Source organism: Ctenopharyngodon idella, chromosome 9, assembly GCF_019924925.1.
Source record: "Ctenopharyngodon idella isolate HZGC_01 chromosome 9, HZGC01, whole genome shotgun sequence".
Taxonomy (NCBI): Eukaryota; Metazoa; Chordata; class Actinopteri; order Cypriniformes; family Xenocyprididae; genus Ctenopharyngodon; species Ctenopharyngodon idella.
In genome coordinates, this window is record NC_067228.1 from 3,007,775 (window position 1) to 3,029,456 (window position 21,682).

General features: G+C 35.7%; 1 protein-coding gene across 3 annotated transcripts in view; it reads left to right on the plus strand.

Annotated features, from left to right (window-relative positions):
* Positions 1-7,549: 7,549 nt before the first annotated feature.
* Positions 7,550-21,682, plus strand: part of tank (TRAF family member-associated NFKB activator) — a 17,324-nt gene continuing 3,191 nt past the window's right edge. Inside the window, exons 1-7 of one of the 3 annotated variants that reach the window (XM_051905652.1) lie at positions 7,552-7,758; positions 9,062-9,277; positions 9,384-9,495; positions 11,359-11,465; positions 12,703-12,770; positions 14,012-14,130; positions 18,293-18,672. In XM_051905652.1, coding sequence (XP_051761612.1) covers positions 7,732-7,758; positions 9,062-9,277; positions 9,384-9,495; positions 11,359-11,465; positions 12,703-12,770; positions 14,012-14,130; positions 18,293-18,672 — 1,029 coding nt within the window. In that variant the 5' untranslated portion in view covers positions 7,552-7,731. Of the gene's footprint in view, positions 7,759-7,877; positions 7,899-9,061; positions 9,278-9,383; positions 9,496-11,358; positions 11,466-12,702; positions 12,771-14,011; positions 14,131-18,292; positions 18,673-21,682 lie in introns of those variants that run through there. The other 2 variants (XM_051905653.1, XM_051905654.1) reach the window with 2 other exon arrangements.

Below are 21,682 nucleotides of genomic sequence, written 5' to 3' on the forward strand. Positions count from 1 at the left end.
TAGTCCATTTAAAATCTAAAAAATTTAAATGTAATATCAAAAAACACATTACAGTTTAAATTACTTTATGCTTCAGTATGTTAGTCAACACATCAAAATAAGTGTGTACTTCTTTAAAGCACGACAAACATGATTTAAAATGTACTTCAAAGTAAAAGTTTTAATTTGACATTATTACAAAGTACACTTTTTTAAAAGTGTACTTAAAGGTACAGTAAGTGATTTCTGAGAAACACTGTTGATTTTTTAAATAGACACCCAAACAAACACACCCCTCCCTTCATGGCTCCGCCCACAAAATATGCAACACAGCTGGCCCATTAGACAGCTTGCGCAAGTATGGATGAATCAACTGTGATTCAACAGCAGCATTTCTTGGTTTTGTGAAACATAGAAAAACCAATGTTACTCAGAAACAAAGTCTGTTTTCAGGCCTTCCCGCTCTCTAGAAAGCTTTTCCAATATTAACGCGGGTCCTATAGCTTCTTTCCAATTATATTCCTCTGACCTTTTTCTCTTTGGTAACATCTCAGCCATCTCTCTTTGTATCCGCTTGCTTGCTGTCTCTCCTCCCCCTTCATGAGCGGACATGCCCCCTACTGCTGATTGGCTACAAAAGTGTTGTGGCGCTCGGTCTGATTGGTCCAATTCACTTTGTTTTTTCTCCTGTTTACACAGTCAGGACTATGTACAAACACAGCATTTGTTTTTCAGCACACACACAGAACAGACATCTAGCAAATATTCACAAAATTGTTTGTTTGGGTGTTGATTTAAATTTTCAACGGCATTTCTCAGAAATTGCTTACTGCACCTTTAAGTGTTAAACAGTCTACTATTAAGTGGACATTTTATTTAATTAATATTATATTATCTGCAAGTAGAGTAAAGTTTTTTTAACTGCTGTAAAGATGTGAAGTGCACATTCACTACAATTAAGCACACTTCTTTTTTCCACAACGGGTAGTATTTGCTTCAAGAAATGTAGATGTTGTCATTTCTGCAGCACAAAGACTTTGTGTGTTAAAAACAAAAACTTACAGGCATTTATAGTAACCAGCATCCACACAATCCGAATTTACCAAAACTGAGAACTCTAGTTTACATGCGGGTGTCTACAGGGGAATGCATACCTTCAAATAGCAGCCTGCTATGATTTAATCTACTTCCTGTCAGTAAGAGAAGATACTTGAGTGAGATGTCAGTGTGAGATAGGAATGTAAAGCATGTGTGGAGTGTGTGTTGTTTAAACGTTTGGTCTTAAGGCGGTGTCTCGCTATCTGCCGAGGTGGGGCACATTCTTCATCTTCATCTTCTTTGAAAAGCTGTTTGTGTTAGACTATTCCATTGTAGCTGTCTTAATATAATGTCATTTTCTAAATATAAAAGAATAGCAGAGCCCACACCACAATTATAAAGACTAGAGATGCACCGATACTAAATTTCTCTGTCGATACCGATAGCTGATTATTCACAATGATATCGGACGATACCGATAGTTTGGTTTTTCTTAAGAAAAAAAAAAATCTCTCCGAAATAATGTTGCAAACTATACAGGGAACCCTCTCATTTGGTACACTACAATATTAGAGGTTACAATTAACAACAGAGTTATTATATTCAGCTGATGTTTATTTTCAGATATAATAATTACACTCAAATAAAAACTGAAATGTATAAAACTTAGTATCACATAAGGTAGTTTTCACAAGCACTTGTTGTCTTCATGGCAAATTTACACAAACATATAATTAACAGTAAATAAGCTCCTCTCTAGTGTTTTTTTATTTGTAGATAGCTAAGGAACTGTGAACATTAGAAAACATTCCTGAGGTAAATGTGACATGATGTGATATATTGTTCACAAGCTGTTTTATTGACGTCTTTCCGCGGTTGAAACACAAATAAAGAGATAACATGAGACGTGATACATTCTGATCAGTTGTACAATATCTTTTAACATACTTTTGAACATACCTTTGATGTTCATGCATGTTTTTCGAGATATAACTCGTATTGAAGAGAAAGAAAGGACTCTCGCTCCGCGCTGCCGCCTGAACTGAGGCATTACAGCGATCTGACACGTCACATTTACGAGCGTCAAAACGCCATTTATTGTTTGAATTTCATGATAAAATGTACAGAATTTGAAAACAGAAACTTTCATTTTTATCAGAAGTAATAAAGCACAAAGCTTTTTGCGATTATTGGATGAGAGGCGCTACAAATAGCCTAATATTTGATGCAGGAAAAAAAAACACAGACCTGGCAACCCTGGCTTGAACTACGGGTGATTCATAGGGTCAAAAAGAGCCTGCTTTAACGTCACTATTTTTAAACTGTTAATGCGTTAAAATTCAACACACAAGCTTTCTTCACACACAGTATGTATGAGTTGCAGTCTGAATACGTCTTTCCGGACCTTTTTGATTGACAGGATATAATTGGCCCTGATGGCCGATAGTGATAATATAGCTTTTATCGGCCAATACCGATTGTTGGCTGAAACATCGGTGCATCTCTAATAAAGACCCTTTTAGTCACAGCAAAAACGATAACAAGTTTGTGTCTGCCCCTTTAAATGCTCGAGCTCTTTAAAGCAGGATGGATTCTGATTGGCTGTCAAGGTTTCATTCATCAGCTGGAAAAATCGCTCTGAAACTGATTCCACTTCCAACTATCCTTTCTCTGTGCCGTTATTGTTATAGTTGTGGTGTGGACTCTGCTATTCTTTTACGATTTTTAGTACTATATCTTTACCATTATCGTTGTGTGAACCGGCCTTAACAATAGGTTAACGGCACAGAGAAACGATATCATTGGAATCACTTTCGGAACGATTTTTTGAATAAAAACTGACAGCCAATCAGAATCCATTCTGCTTTAAAGAGCTCGAGCATTTAAAGGGGCAGACGACAAAACTGCAGTGCTCTTAGAATAAACAGAACGATATTGTCAGTAGGTGTGGACGCTAGGTTATCTTTATAGTTCTCATTCTTGGTGTGAACTAGCTTTTATGCTACAACTTTCACAGCTTATCAAACCCAAAGGAAATCCTACAAAAGAAGGAGAATTAGAACAATGTGTATGGATTTATACTGTAAAAGCTGGTTTCCTCTAATGCAGATTAAGCAGATTTAGTCCCAGACCAAAATAGGATTTTCAACAGTGAATTAATATTGACAGTGTGCTTAAATCCAAGGCCAGGCTCAAGCTAGTTATTCTCTGGAAAAATTACCCCATTTTCCTTGCAAAAACACCAACATCATAGCGCTGTAAATGTAAATGCTTTTCTGTACATGCAAACTAGATCTTGAATTATTTACCAGGTTGTAACTACTTACACGGCAAACACTTGTCTAAACAGTCGCCTTAGGCTGTGCATCTGGCCCTGGGAGAACAGAGACAGGAAATAAACCTGAAAAGCCAATTAATATGCAACAGCCAAAAAGCAAGGCATAAACAAAGCAAAAGAGCGTTGTCATGCACTTGAGAAAAATGCAGCAGCAAAAATCATCCTTTTTATCCATCTGCTGACAGCAGATCTCGAGATCTTTCCACCAGCGTCAGACACACACGTGTGAAGTCATACATTAATGCATTGCGCACACGTCTCGTGTTGTTAAATACATACTCTGTGGTGAGAGAGAGGCTCATCTGAAGAATGCAAGGAATGAAGAGTTGCAGCCGGATGTTGCATGACCGGTGACGTGCTGGAAATATTTTACCCTACTAAATGACTGGATCAGTTTCAATAACTGATTGATTTCTAAAAAAGATTTAAAGGGTTAGTTCACCCAAAAATGAAAATAATGTCATTTATTACTCACCCTCATGCCGTTCCACACCCATAAGACCTTCGCTAAGCAATGACATTTCCTCTCTCAGGATCCATTAATATACTAAACACACATTTAAATCAGTTCATGTGAGTACAGTGGTTAAATATTAATATTATAAAGCAACGAGAATATTTTTGGTGTGCCAATAAAACAAAATAACAACTTATATAGTGATGGCCGATTTCAAAACACTGCTTCATGAAGCTTCGGAGCATTATGAATCTTTTGTGTCGAATCAGCGGTTCGGAGCGCCAAAGTCACGTGATTTCAGCAGTTTGGCGGTTTGACACGCGATCCGAATCATGATTCGACACAAAAGATTCATAACGCTCCGAAGCTTCATGAAGCAGTGTTTTGAAATCGGCCATCACTATATAAGTCCTTATTTTGTTTTTTTTGGTGCACCAAAAATATTCTTGTCACTTTATAATATTAATATTGAACCACTGTACTCACATGAACTGATTTAAATATGTTTTTAGTACATTAATGGATCTTGAGAGAGGAAATGTCATTGCTGGCTATGCAGGCCTCACTGAGCCATCAGATTTCAACAAAAATATCTTAATTTGCGTTCTGAAGATGAATGAAGGTCTTATGGGTGTGGAACGACATGAGGGTGAGTAATAAATGACATTATTTTCATTTTTGGGTGAACTAACCCTTTAACTAAAGTTATTACTTTTTTATAGGGTACAATAGTGCTAAATGCCCCTTGGGATGAAAGGCCCTTGATTTCATGTTCTCCCAAAACACTAAATAATATATATATATATATATATATATATATATGTGTGTATATATATATATATATAAAACCACCTTCCTAATATTGTGTTGGTCCCACTTTTGCTGCCAAAACAGCCCTGACCCGTCGAGGCATGGGCTCCACTAAACCCCTGAAGGTGTGCTGTGGTATCTGGCACCAAAATGTTAGCAGCAGATCCTTTTAATCCTGTAAGTTGTGAGGTGGAGCCTCCATGGATTGGACTTGTTTGTTCAGCACATCCCACAGATGCTCGATTGGATTGAGATCTGGGGAATTTGGAGGCCAAGTCAACACCTCAAACTCGTTGTTGTGCTCCTCAAACCATTCCTGAACCATTTTTGCTTTGTGGCAGGGCACATTATCCTGCTGAAAGAGTCCACAGCCACCAGGGAATACCGTTTCCATGAAAGGGTGTACATGGTCTGCAACAATGCTTAGGTAGGTGGTACGTGTCAAAGTAACATCCACATGGATGGCAGGACCCAAGGTTTCCCAGCAGAACATTGCCCAAAGCATCACACTGCCTCCGCCGGCTTGCCTTCTTCCCACAGTGCATCCTGGTGCCATGTGTTCCCCAGGTAAGCGATGCACCCGGCCATCCACGTGATGTAAAAGAAAACGTGATTCATCAGACTAGGCCACCTTCTTCCATTGCTCCGTGGTCCAGTTCTGATGCTCACGTGCCCACTGTTGGCTCTTTCGGCGGTGGACAGGGGTCAGCATGGGCACCCTGACTGGTCTACAGCTATGCAGCTCCAAACGCAACAAACTGTGATGCACTGTGTATTCTGACACCTTTCTATCAGAACCAGCATTAACTTCTTGAACAATTTGAGCTACAGTAGCTCGTCTGTTGGATCGGATCACATGGGCCAGCCATCAATGAGCCTTGGTCGCCCATGACCCTGTTGCCGGTTCACCACTGTTCCTTCCTTGGACCACTTTTGATAGATACTGACCACTGCAGACCGGGAACACCCCACAAGAGCTGCAGTTATGGAGATGCTCTGACCCAATGGTCTAGCCATCACGATTTAGCCCTTGTCAAATCCTTACACTCGCCCATTTTTCCTGCTTCCAGGAAATATTATCTCTTCATGTAGACTTGTATCATTGAGATATTAGTTTAGATATTTTCTATATGCTTTGTAATTAGTAATTTTTTTGTGCGTGTTTCTCATTTTTATTAGTTTTTTGTTTTTCTGAAGTATGAATAGTTTCATTAATTTTATTTCATTTCTAATTATTTTAGTAGCCTACAACAAGTTAAACCAAATGCTGAGATAAAATACGTTTTTTTAAAATTGTTTTATAATATATTTCACTTAAAGTTTATTTTATTTCAAGTAACGAGAGCTGCTTTATGGTTTTAGTTTCAGTTTTAGTGATCTATGATCACCCTGTTTGATTCAAAGATGAGTAACGCGGCCATCTAGAGGTCATTTTGTGACATTACATCCAGCGCGCCCGGTTTTGTTTACATTCTGAATGGTGAGCTGAAAGTTCAACAGGCCGGAGAGGTTAAAGTGCAATGAAATGCTTGTTTTTGCATCAGCTGAAATCCACAGTCGAGGGTGATCAACAGTGTTTTCACTATCAACTCAATTATTCGTCAATGAACCAAACTGCTTTTACATAGAGTCGCTTTAATGACAGTAGCAACATCTATTACTAATCAGATGTATTGAAGGTGTAGTTGGTGGTGAAGCAGACAGGAAGTGACACTTGTTACTTGAGCCCTTCATTATGACATACGGATGACTGCATGGGGGAATGCCTCACATTCCTCTGCGCAAATAGAGAACAGGTCCTGTGACACTTTATGTAAGCGTATGGGTTAATCTATATTTAGAAATTGTGATTCTGAAGTTCATTTCTGTAGGACGTTATAGGGTTATTAAAGTGCATTGTGCCATATCAAGCACTTTAAAATACAGTATGTTGTAACATAACTGTGCTTTCATATATTTTGTTATTTTTAATTTGCCTCCTATACTGACAAACGCAAGGAAAAATAAGATAACGTACATTTATTTGTTCTAGAAAAGTTCACTTCCTGACAGGATGATGATGTCGTTATGACAGTTTTGTTGATTTTACACAGAATGTTTCAGTACTTTAAAAGAGGGAAAGTTTGATGGTTGATGACGTGTAACATTATAACTTACAATACATAATGTTCGATTGCTACCTGTATAATATACAGAAAATATAAAGAGATGTTTATAGAATAAACAAAGTGCTAATAATGCAAACATGGATATACACGGATGGGCATTTGGGCCAAAAGAAAAAGCATCTTCAATAATAAAAGAAAAATAACAAAAAATATATAAATAGAATTAAGTCACTGTATATTTTATGTTTTATTATGTGTATCTGGCATCAGATATTCATTATTAAAGACATTTTTAGACACAAATGTCATCCATTTTCTACAGTGACCCTTTACTCAAGTACTCAACACATTTTTAAAGAGAAAGAAAGAAAGAAAGAAAGAAAGAAAGAAAGAAAGAAGGCCTACACTGTAAAAAAAAAAAAATTTAATTTGTTATCACAACATTTTTTCTTTTGTCAAATCAACTTAAATACATAATGTGGTTCAGATAACACAATATTTTGAGTTTCTGTTCGCCGTCATTGTATTAACTCAAATTTTTAATTTCAATGAACTCAAAATTTTAAGTCAACCAGGTAACCTACTTTTTTTTAAGTTAAACCAATAATTCTTTTTTTACAGTGTACATTTGACCTCACCAAAATCTGCATTAAATAATATTAATTTCAATTTAGTGTGCTCACTGGAACGCCAAAACGATAATAAAAATATATATCAACACGCTATCGTGTGTTTCAGTAGATCAGACTGGATACACAAGCACAGTGATATTTATAACAGACCTAATGCACACACACACAGGCACAAAAACACACTCGCAGCTGATTGGTGGAGCCTCGGCAGGCGGAAGTCGAAGGCGCTTGGGGATTCCCCGCGAGGGAAGTTCCAGCTCATTGTAAAACATACAAAATGTTCATTTGTACGAAATAGTTCATTTCCTCCCGTTAAACGCGTAAATATACGTGTGGAACCGTCGCGATGTCCAAACTGCGTTTAAGTGTATGCGTTTGGGCTGTTTTGGAGTGAAGGTAAGACGCCAGTGATGCACACTAATGAGTGCACTTACTTCATTCACTTCAGTGTGTTCAGATATGAGGATGTTTGATGGGTCGCTTTTGCTTTTAGTTGGTCGAAAACGCCTCGGGTTTTCTGTCACTGGGTAGTTTGGGTGGGTTATTGTGTTATATTTCTGTTGCTTCACTTGTTTTATTAATATTGAAAGTGTTTTGTTAAAGTGTAAAGTTTACTGGCTGTTCCTAGAAAACTGTTTTGAAACACATTATATGTTGTAGTGTCTAGGCCGGGGCTAGTTGTCACAAGGTCTGTTTCTCAATAGCTCTTTTGAGTTTTGAGGGGTTTTTTGGTTTCAAACACATTGTGAGTTCTGTCTTCCCAACTAAAATTGCGATATCATCATGTTTTGTATCTGCTTGCTAACAAGTGAACATAATAGACAACTATAGTCCCTAAAGAAACTGAAATGTTGAACTGAGTATTTAACTTAAATGTCAGATTAAGGCTGGCTGTCACATGTTTTATATATTGGGATTTTTCACAATATATATCGGCCAACAAACAATGGTGTGTTTTCATTTTACATTTCTGCTTTTTCATGAATAATTTTGTGTAAGAAAAGCCTACAATAGGTTGTTAAATACCAAGTTCCCATTGTGACAACTTGCCACACATAGTCAGTATGTGTCTTGAGGCTTTTCCTGGGCAGTAATGGTGAAAATGTTCGAAAGGTTTTAGTAGCTAAGATTTAAATCGATATGGAAATTGGCTTTAAAAAACAAATATGAACGTCTAACAACTAGCCCCGACCTCCCTATAGACCCAGAAATGAAATTTGTTTAGACGTTTTAAAGTTACACATTAAATTATTCCTCGTGTGACATTTATTTCAATCTTTGCTTGTTTGGCAAGACTAAATACTGACATTAATCTGAATCTAACTGAACACATTGTTTTTATTAATAACTTGTATGCATGTTTCTTAAGTTACAAAAAAATGTGTTTATTCTTCAACACCAGCAAAGTTTGCAATGTGAAATTAAGATAGAAAGGAGGGAAAAATACTTCTAAAAATTGTTAGCCACAATGTTTTGTAATTTAATATGTATAATAAATAATGATATTTATATTGAAGCACTAATGTAGACCAGGTGCTGGAAAATAAAGGACTTTCACTGAGTGGCTTTTGTCATGTTATCAAGTTTATCACATTCATGTGATGTTGGCAAAATATAAGACGTTAAACTGGCGATTTATGTTTTTAGTACCTCTAGCAGTTTGAAAATCTGTGTTGATGAAGCTCGTGTGTGTTTTTAGCTGTTACTGACAGGTCCGGTTGCTGATCTCACTCCTCTTGAGTTAAAGAAGGGGTTTGTGTGTGCCTGGGACGAGGGCCCGGGACCACCCGTTCGGAATGTTACTGAAGGCCCCGGAATGGACAGGAACATCAGTGAGCAGCTCAACAAAGCCTTCGAAGCGTACCGTAATGCATCTATTGAAAAAGAGTTGGCCAGAAAGGAACTTCAGCATAAGGTGCCGTTTGTGATCTATCACTTTCATCAGAAGCGTTTTATTTTAATCAGTTTGTTTGCGTGAGAGTGGGCAGACAGAGACTAACGCGGACCCATTGTTTTTGCAGACCGAGCAGTATCAACGGCACACTCAGCAGCTGGAGAGACAGATAGAGGAGCAGGCCAAGACCATCTTAAATCTCAAAGCTGAGCTCAGCTCGCTCCGTAAACATGCACCAGGTTAGAAACTTAGATTTGCACTATAACAACTGATTCAGCTGTCTGTAAATCAACTTAAAAGCATCAGGTGGAAATAGTCATGAGGTGAATAAAATGAGGTGTGTAGATTTTAATATAATAGTAAAGTCATTAAAACAGTGAAGTAACACAAATGGAAATATGGGAACTATCTGATGTTTGAACTTCTTCAAAATCGCCACCCTTTGTCTAGATTCACCAGGCAGTGAAGTTCATGAGGTGCAATTATTTATAATTAAATGTTTTATTCGTTAAAGAAATTTGTATTTGGACACAATTTATTTGCTTTTAACCAGAAGCCTTTAGATTAAGGTTTTTTATTAATAAATTCACATTTTTGACTGATAGCGTACATTGTGCAAATACAAATTGAAACGAAAGATTAAGAAAAATATAATGTATATAATACATTTATAAGTGAATATTTATTAAAAAAAACATTTATAATAGGGATGCACGATATATTAGCCAACATATCGGTATCGGTCGATTTATATGTTCATTTTTAATGTTATCATTATCGGCCTGATAAGAAAATTTGGCTGATATATTAAAGCCGATAAATAATAGCTTATTTCCTTCAGCTGAGACACTTCAGATGCGCACTGTCCGCCATTATTGTTTTGAATTGCTTGAAATATGATTGAAATCACTTTAAAAAAGGAAAATACAGTTTAGTTTAGTAAAGTGCAAGTCTGTCATATAGTCTACATTATATTATAATGAGAACATTATAATCGTGTGTTTAGGACATGGCTTTTAATGGTGAGACTTTTGTTTTTGTAATCAGGCTCTCAAAAATGATATAAAAATTGGGATTTAGATTTATTGGCCAATATATCGGTTATCGGCTTTCAAATATAAAGAATTATCGGTATCCCTAATTTATAAGGATCAATTTCTGTTGTCATACTCTTTATCTGGAAAATAAATATATAAAATATGTTTTAATATGGAACAATAAAAATTGGTTGTGTAGAATCAAGAAAAGATTTTGCTCAAAATAAGATGAAAAATGTTTAGAAATCATTCCTACTAATTAGAGATGCACTGATATGAAAAATTTGGCCGATACCGATAACCGATAATTCTTTATATTTGAAAACCAATAACCGATATATTGGCCGATAAATCTATATCCAAATTTGTATGTAATTTTTGAGAGCCTGATTACAAAAGACAAAAGTCTCACATTTAAAAGCCATGTCCTAAACACACAATTATAATGTTCTCATTATAATATTATGTAGCTTATATGACAGACTTGCACTTTACTAAACAGTATTGTCCTTTTTGAAGTGATTTCAATCATATTTCAAGCAATTCAAAATCATAGTGAACAGTGCTCATCTGAAGAGTCTCAGTTGAAGGAAATAATCCATTATTTATCAGTTTTAATATATCGGCCAAAATTTCTTATTGGGCCGGTACATTAAAAATGAACATATATTGGCCGATACTGATATTGTGGCCGATATATCGTGCATCCCTACTACTAATGTCTTTTCTGTATTCATATGTTGTAAAAACAATTTTCTTTGTATACACTATATAAACCAAACCTGAGCTGTCTTTAAGACTATAAAATAAACTTAAAAAGCATCAGACAATTTAACAAACTGCATTATGCCCATGAAAATCTTCGAAGTTAAATTATAGCTTTATTATTACAACTTCAAATATAATTTAACACAATCTTATGCACATAACTAGATCATTATGCTCAGAATACGAGTGTTATTTTAGCATGTTACCAGTCACATGCACGCTTTGATTTGGTGACTGTTATTGTTGATGAGTTTGACTGTGATAATGTGGCCCCGTTTTTTTTTTTTTTTTCTTCAGAGGAGGTCTGTGAGCCTGCGTACAGAAAACAGGAAGTAGAAACCTTGTCACCTAGCGATCATCGCTCTGACAACCCATCCAGTTCCCACAGGACTAACCATTTCCTGGTGGGTGTTTTCTCTTAATGTCCATATAAAGGGATGTGACTCTGGCCAATGTTTGATTTCAGAGTTTTGCATTTCCCCTCGGTGACTTGCAACACTTTGTCCAAACACAAGGATATGCACCATGTTGTTTTTTTTCCAGTTATTGTGCACATGCACATTTGCTTGTGATGTAATTGTTCTGAAAGGACTTCTCTGACCGTGACCCCAGACCTTCCAGACTTTATATTGTGTTATCATTGTTAACCGCCTGTAAGCACAGACAAACCTAATAGCTGAGTTTGCAGTGCTTTGCTAGTTATCCACAGTTCACTCGAGGGTTAAGTTGTGAGAAATGTGTGAAAAAGATGTAGTTCTCTCTCTTCACAGTTTGATATCATTTTTCATCGCTATCTGTCCATAGTGAGAATGTTTCTCTAATTGAATCCAGTGTGATAATTCTTCTCAATTGTTTTAATCGCATACACATTTTAACCCACAGGGGGCACTAGAGCATAACGCTTTCTTGTGCTCGACCAGATCTCTAACCAGTGTAGCACAGGCACTGAGAATTGAGTTCACTCTTATGAAAGGAGGTGTCACTTTTTTTAGATGACTGTTACTGAAAGATATAGACATAACGGTTTGAAATGGCCACTTTCTCCTTTTCCTGAACTTAATCTTGGGTAGATAATGGCCTCCATTCAAAATCTGTAGTGGGCCGAACCTGTAAATGCAACAAAGTATGTTATTCTATAGCAAATTCACTCAAAGGTGCCATAATTAAGGAAGTAGGTGGTTTTTTTGTGAAATTGTGCAGACTTTTGAGCTTTTTAATGGACTTTATAAAGTATTTTCTGCTGGGTGAATCAGACGAAACCTCTTTAGATTCAGACATTATTTTCACAACAATTAAGCACATATCCGCTCCGGTTCTCATTACTGTAATGAGAAAAAAAAGCACTTTCAATAAATTGTTGAACATTAATATAAGAATTTGTTGTACTGCCTTAAATTGGTGCTTATTTAAATTGTGTGTGTATATATATATATATATATATATAATTTATATATATAATATTTATATTCTAATGTAGAAACGTTTTAGTTTGATTCATCCAGCGAAGTTTTATAGCTTTCAGTACTACATCTTGTTCATGCATTTAGAGAGAGAAATGTGAAATAAATATTTGATCATTTTGATTTTATGTGCTGACATACTGTAGCCATATATATTTGTTTTCTGTTTGTTTTTGTGCAGATAAACGAACCCACAGAGTATTCTGGGATTCTTCCTCGTACAAAATCTGCTCCCTGTGCAATGAAGAGGTAGATGAATCATATCACTTTAAAAAATACTTAAATTTTAATGAAGGATTTTACACTTCAGTCCCATGGGCACCCAGACTAAAGGTTTAAACTTGAACTAAAACAACTGATTAACAACTCTGTTAAGTTTGTTTATTGGAATTAGCAGGTCAGTATTGTTCTTGCAGAATATATCTTGTATAATATCTGAATAACATTCAAACTGATTCAGAGACAACACCCCGATACCCCGTGTTCATGAAATACTAATGCAGTTCAGTTGATGTGGCATCAGTTTGGATGGAACAGGGGGAGGTGAACATGTGTGTGTATATATATATATATATATATATACTTAAATGTCATGTTGTGTGAAATTCAGAAGTGGGGAGGTTAAACTTTATGGTTTATGGCTTTTTTGGTTTAACTTTAAGTTAACTAGGGCTTATGGGAGAAAATGTCACCAAAAGTGAAAAGTATGGCCCAGATATTTCAAATATGGCGGTAAAATGCTCCCGTAATGAACTCAATATGATGGAGTAATACAGTGTTCCAGCTGTTTATACCATATAGAAATGGCTGTAATGTACAGCACCTATAGAAACCAGCAATTAACTTCAAATTACATGTCAGGACTTGATATTCTAGTGGAAAGATGGGACTTAATGTTAAATAAAATTTATTTTTAATGAAAAATTGTGTTCTTTACATTTTATAAGGCACTCAAGGCTTTTATATTTTATGTTTTTATTTCTGTCTTTATTTATATAGTTAGGCATTAAAGTTATTTTCTTAGTTTAGTTATTGATTTCCTTAGTTTGGTTATTTGTTTAGTTATTTAAAACAAGTTACTTAATTACCTAGTTTAGTTAGTTAGTTCAGTTATTTACTTAAACTATTAACTTATTTATTTAGTTTTGTTAGTTCATTTATTTACTTTAGTTATTTACAAGTCACTTAATTACTTAGTTTAGTTATTTACATAGTTTGGTTATTTTCTTAGTTTGGTTATTTTCTTAGTTTGGTTATTTACTTATATTTGGTTATGTATTTATATAAAGTTTTATACCATTCATATTTTAATATATTTAAATGAAGTGTTTAAATGTGTTTCCAAAAAGTTCCCAGTGAATTGTGATTAACTAGATATTCTGGATAAAGTTATTTGTTTTTCTAATCTTAACGCTGGTTTTGTGTTTTATTAGCATTATTATTTTGAAAGACCCCAGCAGACATTTGACTTCTCTTTCTCTTTCGATTAGTGAGAATTTTCTGGACACTTGGCAGGAAATCCAGGGGACTTTCCAGAGGATTCAGACTCTAACCAGAAGGCAGAAAGATCACCTGAAGAGAATACACAAAGGAAACGAGACCTCTAATGGTAAAATCATTTTTAAGAACCTAATTTGAAATTTCTGACTAATATCCTTTATTAAATTATAGCTGTTATACCACCTCACCCAAGTGCGTTTCTTTCCATTCTAATTAAATTAGGTAAAATAAAAACGGCGGAGTTACAATTACTTTAGAAATGTCACAACAAATTAGTAATTATATAGCTAGTAGTGTAATGCAGCATACTAGTAATTATACATTTCATTGTTTGTTCTTTCACGCAATTAAAAGCAGAAATACTCGACGCAAAGCCACGGTGTAAGGGCTTTTTGCTCCAATGACCTCTGACCTCCACACAGCATTAAAATAGACTGAGCAGATGAGCGTGTTCAATTATCACTTTGATAAATGTTGTTTTGAAGCAGCACACTGTTACACAATTACGTGTCCTCTGTGAAATCACTTGGAAAACAATACGCCAGTGAGATGTATTTTTGGACGTGGTTGCATGATGGAAAGCTTGCAGAAAGGACGGTGTGTTTTTGCCCCGTGGAACTTCCATACATATTAAACGCAATTAGGAGCGTTTGCTAAGGCAAGCATTACTAATAGCTGATACTATTGCTCATACTCATGGTTAGGGCTTCTGGAAAACTGTACTGTAAATATATTAGTATTTGTCATGTAATAAAAAACACATTTAAGGACCACATCGCTACATCTTGGCAATCGCTGGTGTTGTATAATTCTGTTTTTTAAAAAATGCAAAGTCCTTTTTTTTCCACATCACAGACCAGTACAAATAACACTAGATTTATTGGCATCACTGTGGATATGTTGTCAGGTTAATTGTTGATGGATTATGGAAATAATAATCACCAATCATTTGAGTGAACTACTAGATCCCTCTAACTAGTTAGAAATAATATATACTTAGGAATAGCTCACCCAGCAAAATCAGTGAAAACCGCTTAAATTTGGGTCTGTTCCTCACATGAAACTATCATATGACTTTAGAAGACTTTGCACAAATCACATAATATAATATCATACTGTTTTGATACTTTAATGGTGCTTTTTTGTCATTTTTGGGGTATAAATCAGCACTTTTGTTTATGGAAAAGAGCAGCTCAGACATTCTGCCTAACATCTTTTGTTTCACTGAAGAACAGCAATCAAAATCTCAAAATCGTAGTCATAAATAATAATAATAATATAGGGATGCATGATATATCAGCCACAATATCGGTATCGGCCAATATATGTTCATTTTTAATGTCAGCGTTATCGGCCTGATAAGAAAATTTGGCCGATATATCAAAGCCGCTAAATAATGGATTATTTCCTTCAGCTGAGACATTTCAGATGTGCACTGTTCACATATGATTGAAATCACTTCAAAAAGGAAAATACAGTTAAGTGCAGCATGTGCAGCGCGAGTCTGTCATATAGGCTACATAAAATTATAATGAGAACACTATAATTGTGTGCTTGGGACACGGCTTTTAATGGTGAGACTTTTGTCTCTGTAATCAGGCTCTCAAAAATTATATAAACATTTTGATTTAGATTTATCGACCAATATTTCGGTTGTCGGCTTTCAAATAGAAAGAATTATCGGTATCGGCCAAAATTTTCATATCGGTGCATCCCTATAATAATAATATACTACTTTTTCCCACAGTGATCTCAGACTTGCTGCCTTTTTAGTAAATGTCTCCATCTGTTTACGAGGAGGTTGAATTATGGATGTCAGTAACTGAATCCGAGCCACGCTTTGATAATTATGATTTCATAATGTTACATTACTAGCCTTCTCAGTGTGATAACAGACTTTGATCAGGACACATTGGAGGTGAATTTCGAGCTCTGTAGTTGATTTTAATTGCTCTTGCAGCGGCAGTGGCTGACATAGTTGTTATGGTAGAGCAATTCTCACTGCATTGTTTGGTGCTAAAATTGACAGAGTTCCTCATTAATAGTCAGCGTTGCATGGTGTGCATATCACTGCTGTGCTTTCTTTGCATTTGCATACTAATGTCCTCATATCTATATGAGCGAGAGAGAGATTGACAAGAGAAAAATGCTTGATTCAGAGCTGTTCCTTGATGCTAAAGCACAATCAGTTTATCTTCGATCTGGTTCTAATTGCAGGGAAAGTTTGAGACTTTTCTCCACCATTTACATGAGGCCTGTGTTCCTCTTAAAGGGGTCCTTGATTATGATTTCACTTTTTTAACTTTAGTTAGTGTGTAATGTTGCTGTTTGAGCATAAACAACATCTGCAAAGTTACGACGCTCAAAGTTCAGTGCAAAGGGAGATATTTTCTTTTACAGAAATCGCTTTTTTAAGGACTACAACAAACGGCTGGTAGGGACTACAACGAGCTTCTTCCCGGGTTGGTGACATCACTAACCCTAAAATTTACATAAACCCTGCCCCCGAGAACACACAACAAAGGGGGCGAGGCCATGTTCAACGCTGGATTTGCACAAAAGATTAACATGATGGCACATGCTAGCGGATGAGTTGAATCAACTCCACAGCAACTACATAAATTTATCCACTAACTATTCAGAAATGTCCAGTTTCATTCTGAAAGTTGTAACTTCTTCCTGAGTCTCTCCATCAGTGTCGACTCCGGTTTGAACAATGTAAGGCTGAACACCGTTACTGACAATCCTCATTTTGTCTGCGTGAGATTCTCCAGCTTTGTTGTTGTTGTTGAGCGACCGAAGCATGAGCTGTTAAAGCTCCGCCCTCTTCTGGAAAGGGGGCCGGGAGCAGCAGCTCATTTGCATTTAAAGGGACACACACAAAAACGGCATTTTTGCTCACACCCAAATAGGGGCAAATTTGACAAGTTATAATAAATGATCTGTGGGGTATTTTGAGCTGAAACTTCACAGACGCATTCTGGGGACACCAGAGACTTATATTACATCTTGTGAAAAGGGTCATAATAGGTCTCCTTTAGTTCTTGATTAATAGATGGATTTGCATTATTTTATTCATTTAGCAAACACTTTTATGTAAAATGACTTACCTTTATGGCTTGTGATGGTCAAAAAGCGTTGCTTGTGTAAGTGAGCATAAAGCAATCACTTTTGATTGTAATGTCTTGTTTTATTGTACCAGAAACTTGTTTTTGATGCTGGAAATACCTGATAACACATGTACCACAAGTACTGATTATTTCACAAGACTCTTTCAAAGATTTGACGCCACTTTCCTGGAAAACTTTGACAAATGCAACGATTACTTCTTCCTCCTAATACATTTACATATACGCATTCAGCAAACGCTTTTATCCAGAGCAACTTACAAAGAGGCACCTATCACAATAGGAATTATGATGTGTAAATGTGGTACACAGTATTATTATTAATATTAATGCATTAGCTAAAATGCATTAATGAGCAATATATTTTTACTGCATTTTTTAAACTTTGTTAGTGTTTGTTAAAGAGGACCTATTATGCCCTTTTGACTTTGTTTTTAGGCTCTACTAGGAATGTTTCCATGCTTGAATGTTCAAAAAAACACATTATTTTTCACATATTCTCCATTGTTGCAGCTCCTCTCTTCCCAGTCTGTTAGTAACGCTCTGTTTAGTTCCTGTCTCTATGAAGCCCCTCCTTCTAAAAAGCACAATGTGCTCTGATTGGTCAGTGTGTTGTGATTGGTCAAGCGCTTCGAGTGTGTTTGGGAAATGTCTCGTCCCTTACCATAACCGCGAGTTTCAACACGCTAATAACTAAGTCAACCAGGCCCCGCCCTTTTATTTTGCATATGCCTTGGATGGGAATTATTTAAATGAGGAACATTGTGACGTGTTTGTTCCCGGGATAACTCCCGCTGGAGGGACTTTGCAGAGCTTTTTCATACTCAAACAGCAACATTACACACTAAAGAAAGGTGAAAATGTAAAAAAGTATAATAGGACCTCTTTAATAAAGATACAATTGTACGTTGTTTGTTCATGTTAGTTCAAAGTGCATTTACTGATGTTAACAGATTTTAAAAATCTGTTAGTAAATGTTGAAATTAACATTAACTGAGATTAATAAATACTATAGAAGTATTGTTCTTTGTTCACGTTAACTAATGTAGTTAACTAATATTGAAAAATGTTACCATATTTTTCATGATACAAGTACTGGTGACAAACACATAAATGTTTTGTTGATTTCCTTTCTGACTCCAGTGCAGTTTTCCATGCCCATCCAGTGCACAGACGACACGGCGGAACAAGCCGAGGTGCCCTTTTCCTCAGCGCTGAGGCCAGAGGTCAACGAATCTTCGACCTCCGCGTCCCTCGCATCACGCGGCGCCGTTCCAGACGATGCAATTTTCGATTCCCTAAGAGGCCTGAGTGTGAAGTTTCCCCCAAACACAGATGACGAGTACGACTTTCTCAACAGTACACCGGATAAACGGGTGGACCTGCCTCTGCACAGGCTGGACATGGGAGACCAAATGCACACAATGAGGGAGGAGTCTTATTCGTCATACTCCGCCCCCTCTTCGTCAGCTCACACATCTGCATCTTCTGCGTCGCACGAAAATGTACGAGGACCCCAACAGGTAAGATGGATATCAACTGTCACAGCTTTAATTACGTAGCGGAGGGGGAGGGGCTAACAGACCGCATAAAATGCATACACTACGTGGTTGAGCACATAGTGCATAAGTACATAGTGGATAAGTGTATAGTGCGACATTTGGGACAAACTTAAGTGATGTGAGTGACATACAACCCGTCTGCTTAAGAAAATGTTTATAATAGCAGTGTTTTTTTTTTTTTTTTTTTTTAAGATTTTCAGAACCCAGTCAGGTTAAATTTGTAAACATTACATTGATTTGGCTAATGTCACTCAAAAAAAGATGTTTTTTATGTCATTATAGTATTCTGTTCCAAAACCTAGTGAGTTGCCTTCATGTCTACTGCCTACATAGGCAGCAACTTAACGCCAATGCAGAGAAGTGACTCATTCAGAATGCTCTTTATGGGAAGTTAATCCACGTGCCACACAAAATAGCATTTCTTATGAGAAGTGCACAAGAAACTATTGCTTACATTAGAGTTTGAGGTCAGCTTTCTAATCTAAGAATTTGGTTCATTAGCATAGAAATTCACAGCGCTCTGAAACTGAGAGTAAGTTTGTCCATTTTTATTTAGATGCATTTCATTCAATGGGTGTTTTAAATTGCCTTTCTCTTGACTTAGAACCCCTGAAAAGGTCAAGTTAATCCAAATTAAGTTTTAGAATTCTTAGGAAAAATTTCTCAAATTTTAATAACGAAAGTATGGTTTTCACTGTTAAAATAGATAGTTTACACGTTAGATATTCTGTTGACTATACATAACTTTGCACCTACATGTTAACTAACTCTCATTAGAGTATTAATTGAGTATTAGTAGACTGTTAGGTGTAGGATTAGGGTTAGTAGAATAAGATGACATGTACTTGCAAAGGTACCTATAGTTAGTAGAACGTCTAAGTGGACCATCAAAATAAAGTGTAATCTAAAAAAAAAAACTTAATTTCAGCTAGTTGCTAAGGCAACATTTCTCATTTTAGTTTATTTTAACTTGAAGTACTAAAATAACTAAAACTAATTTTAAAAAATTTAAAAAATGTAATAAAAAACAGATATTTAAAAAAAAAAAACTAATAAAAATGACAATCACAAAACAAAATGACTAAAACTTTAATTAAAATATAAAAAGTTAAATCTAATTTTAAAAAACCTAAAGTGATACTAAACTATAACACAGAAACATTGATTGTCTTGTACTGAGCTCATCGCAATGCATTTTGGGATTGCCTGCAAAGAATACATGCAGTGCTGCCTGCAATACAACAGTGCATGAATATAGACGACTGATAACACATTTTACCAAAGCATAGTCTTTGTGTTGCAGAATCAGACATGTCCCCTGCAGTCGGCACTGGACAGGTGAAATCTTTCCCTCGTAACAGTGTACGAGCACTGGAGGACTCATGCAACAGGAAGTGGTTTACTTGGAAAATCCTTTGATCATTGTTTTTTTAGGAAAAATTCCAGCTTTCAATTTCGTTCTGAAAAAAAAAAAAAAAACTATTTGTTTTCAGTTTTTGTTCCTTGAATCATTTCTAATCTCTGCATAGAAAGTAGTGTAATATGTCACCAATTACTCTGGTTACTTTTTGATCAGCATTCATGTCAGTAGTGTGTCTGTGATGCCTGAAAATGCTGCTTATGTAGCCAGCTCCCTAAGTATTAACATAAAGCCATAATGTCTTTGCTTAGCTGTCTAACTCATGTGCTAAACACTTTTTCTAAAGCCTGATATCAAAAACATAATGTAAGTATGAGGTTGTTTTTTTTGCATCAAAAAGAATGCATTAATATTCCAATAATAGCAATTGCTTCACTTAATATAAATACAGACATAGGTAGGATTTTAAGTCACCATTTAATGTGCTTTAAAAGCAAAGACTAAGGTACAGCTAAGCAGCATGATTATGATGCCTGTTAGAATAACCTATTTTCCAGCAATGCATGTATTCTAGAGAAGGCAATCCCATAATGCATTGTGATGAGCGTTGTGTAATTGCATTAAATGCATTTCATTCAAAACCTGACGTGTTGATAAAAATGACTTCAATCTACTTCAATCTATTTTACCCAGTATTTTTGTGTGCTACTAAGGGGTGATTCTAGGATTTCAATATTAGGGGTGCTCAGCCCCCAATAAGGGTATGATAAAAAAAATAAAAATAAAATATTGTTCGTATACTAGGGTAGGCATGAACAATACAGGTTCTACACTTCCCTGAATATTGAATTAATTTCTAATCATTTTAAATAACCAGCTAATATTCATTAGTATTCATTAAGAATATAGACAAACTTTATATTATTGTAATTGTTTAGATTGGCAGTATGTGGAAAAAATATTTTTTAATTTTTTTTTTTTCTCAACACGAAACGTTTTAAACATTGTTATGTTTTAACTGCACATTTGTGCAGTAAAATTAACTTTAAAGATCTACATTTATCATTTTCATTCATGGTGATAACATGGAAAATGTGCCATGCTTTAGTGGAGGATTTCTGTCACCTGCTGGAAAACAAACACTTTTAACATGAAAATGACATGAAATTACCACTATAACTGGTAGATGGCAGCAGAGGACCACTCATCAGCTCATTTGCCATTTCCACTCCCTTTTATAGTTCTTTTCATGCGTTTTGCTTTTGGATTTATTATACAATGAATATTATAACAAATTTTAGCAATTTTATTGCACTGAAGTATGAAGAAGCAAGAGTAGGAAAAGTCTCATACCATTTAGATAAAAGGAATTTAAAATAAATAATCCCAGATTTCACAGTGGATGGGAAACCATCTTGAATTGCTCCCACGTCATATTATGTAAACTGCATTTATGACAAAGAACTACACAGATGCAGATATCATAACAATCTATCAATAAATGCGCTGCTTCTGATTGAAGAACACACTGAATAACGCAGACTAAAATACGGGGATGAGCCGAAGCCTGTCAATAGTTTCATGCGAGTTTTAAAGGGGACTGAGGCGATC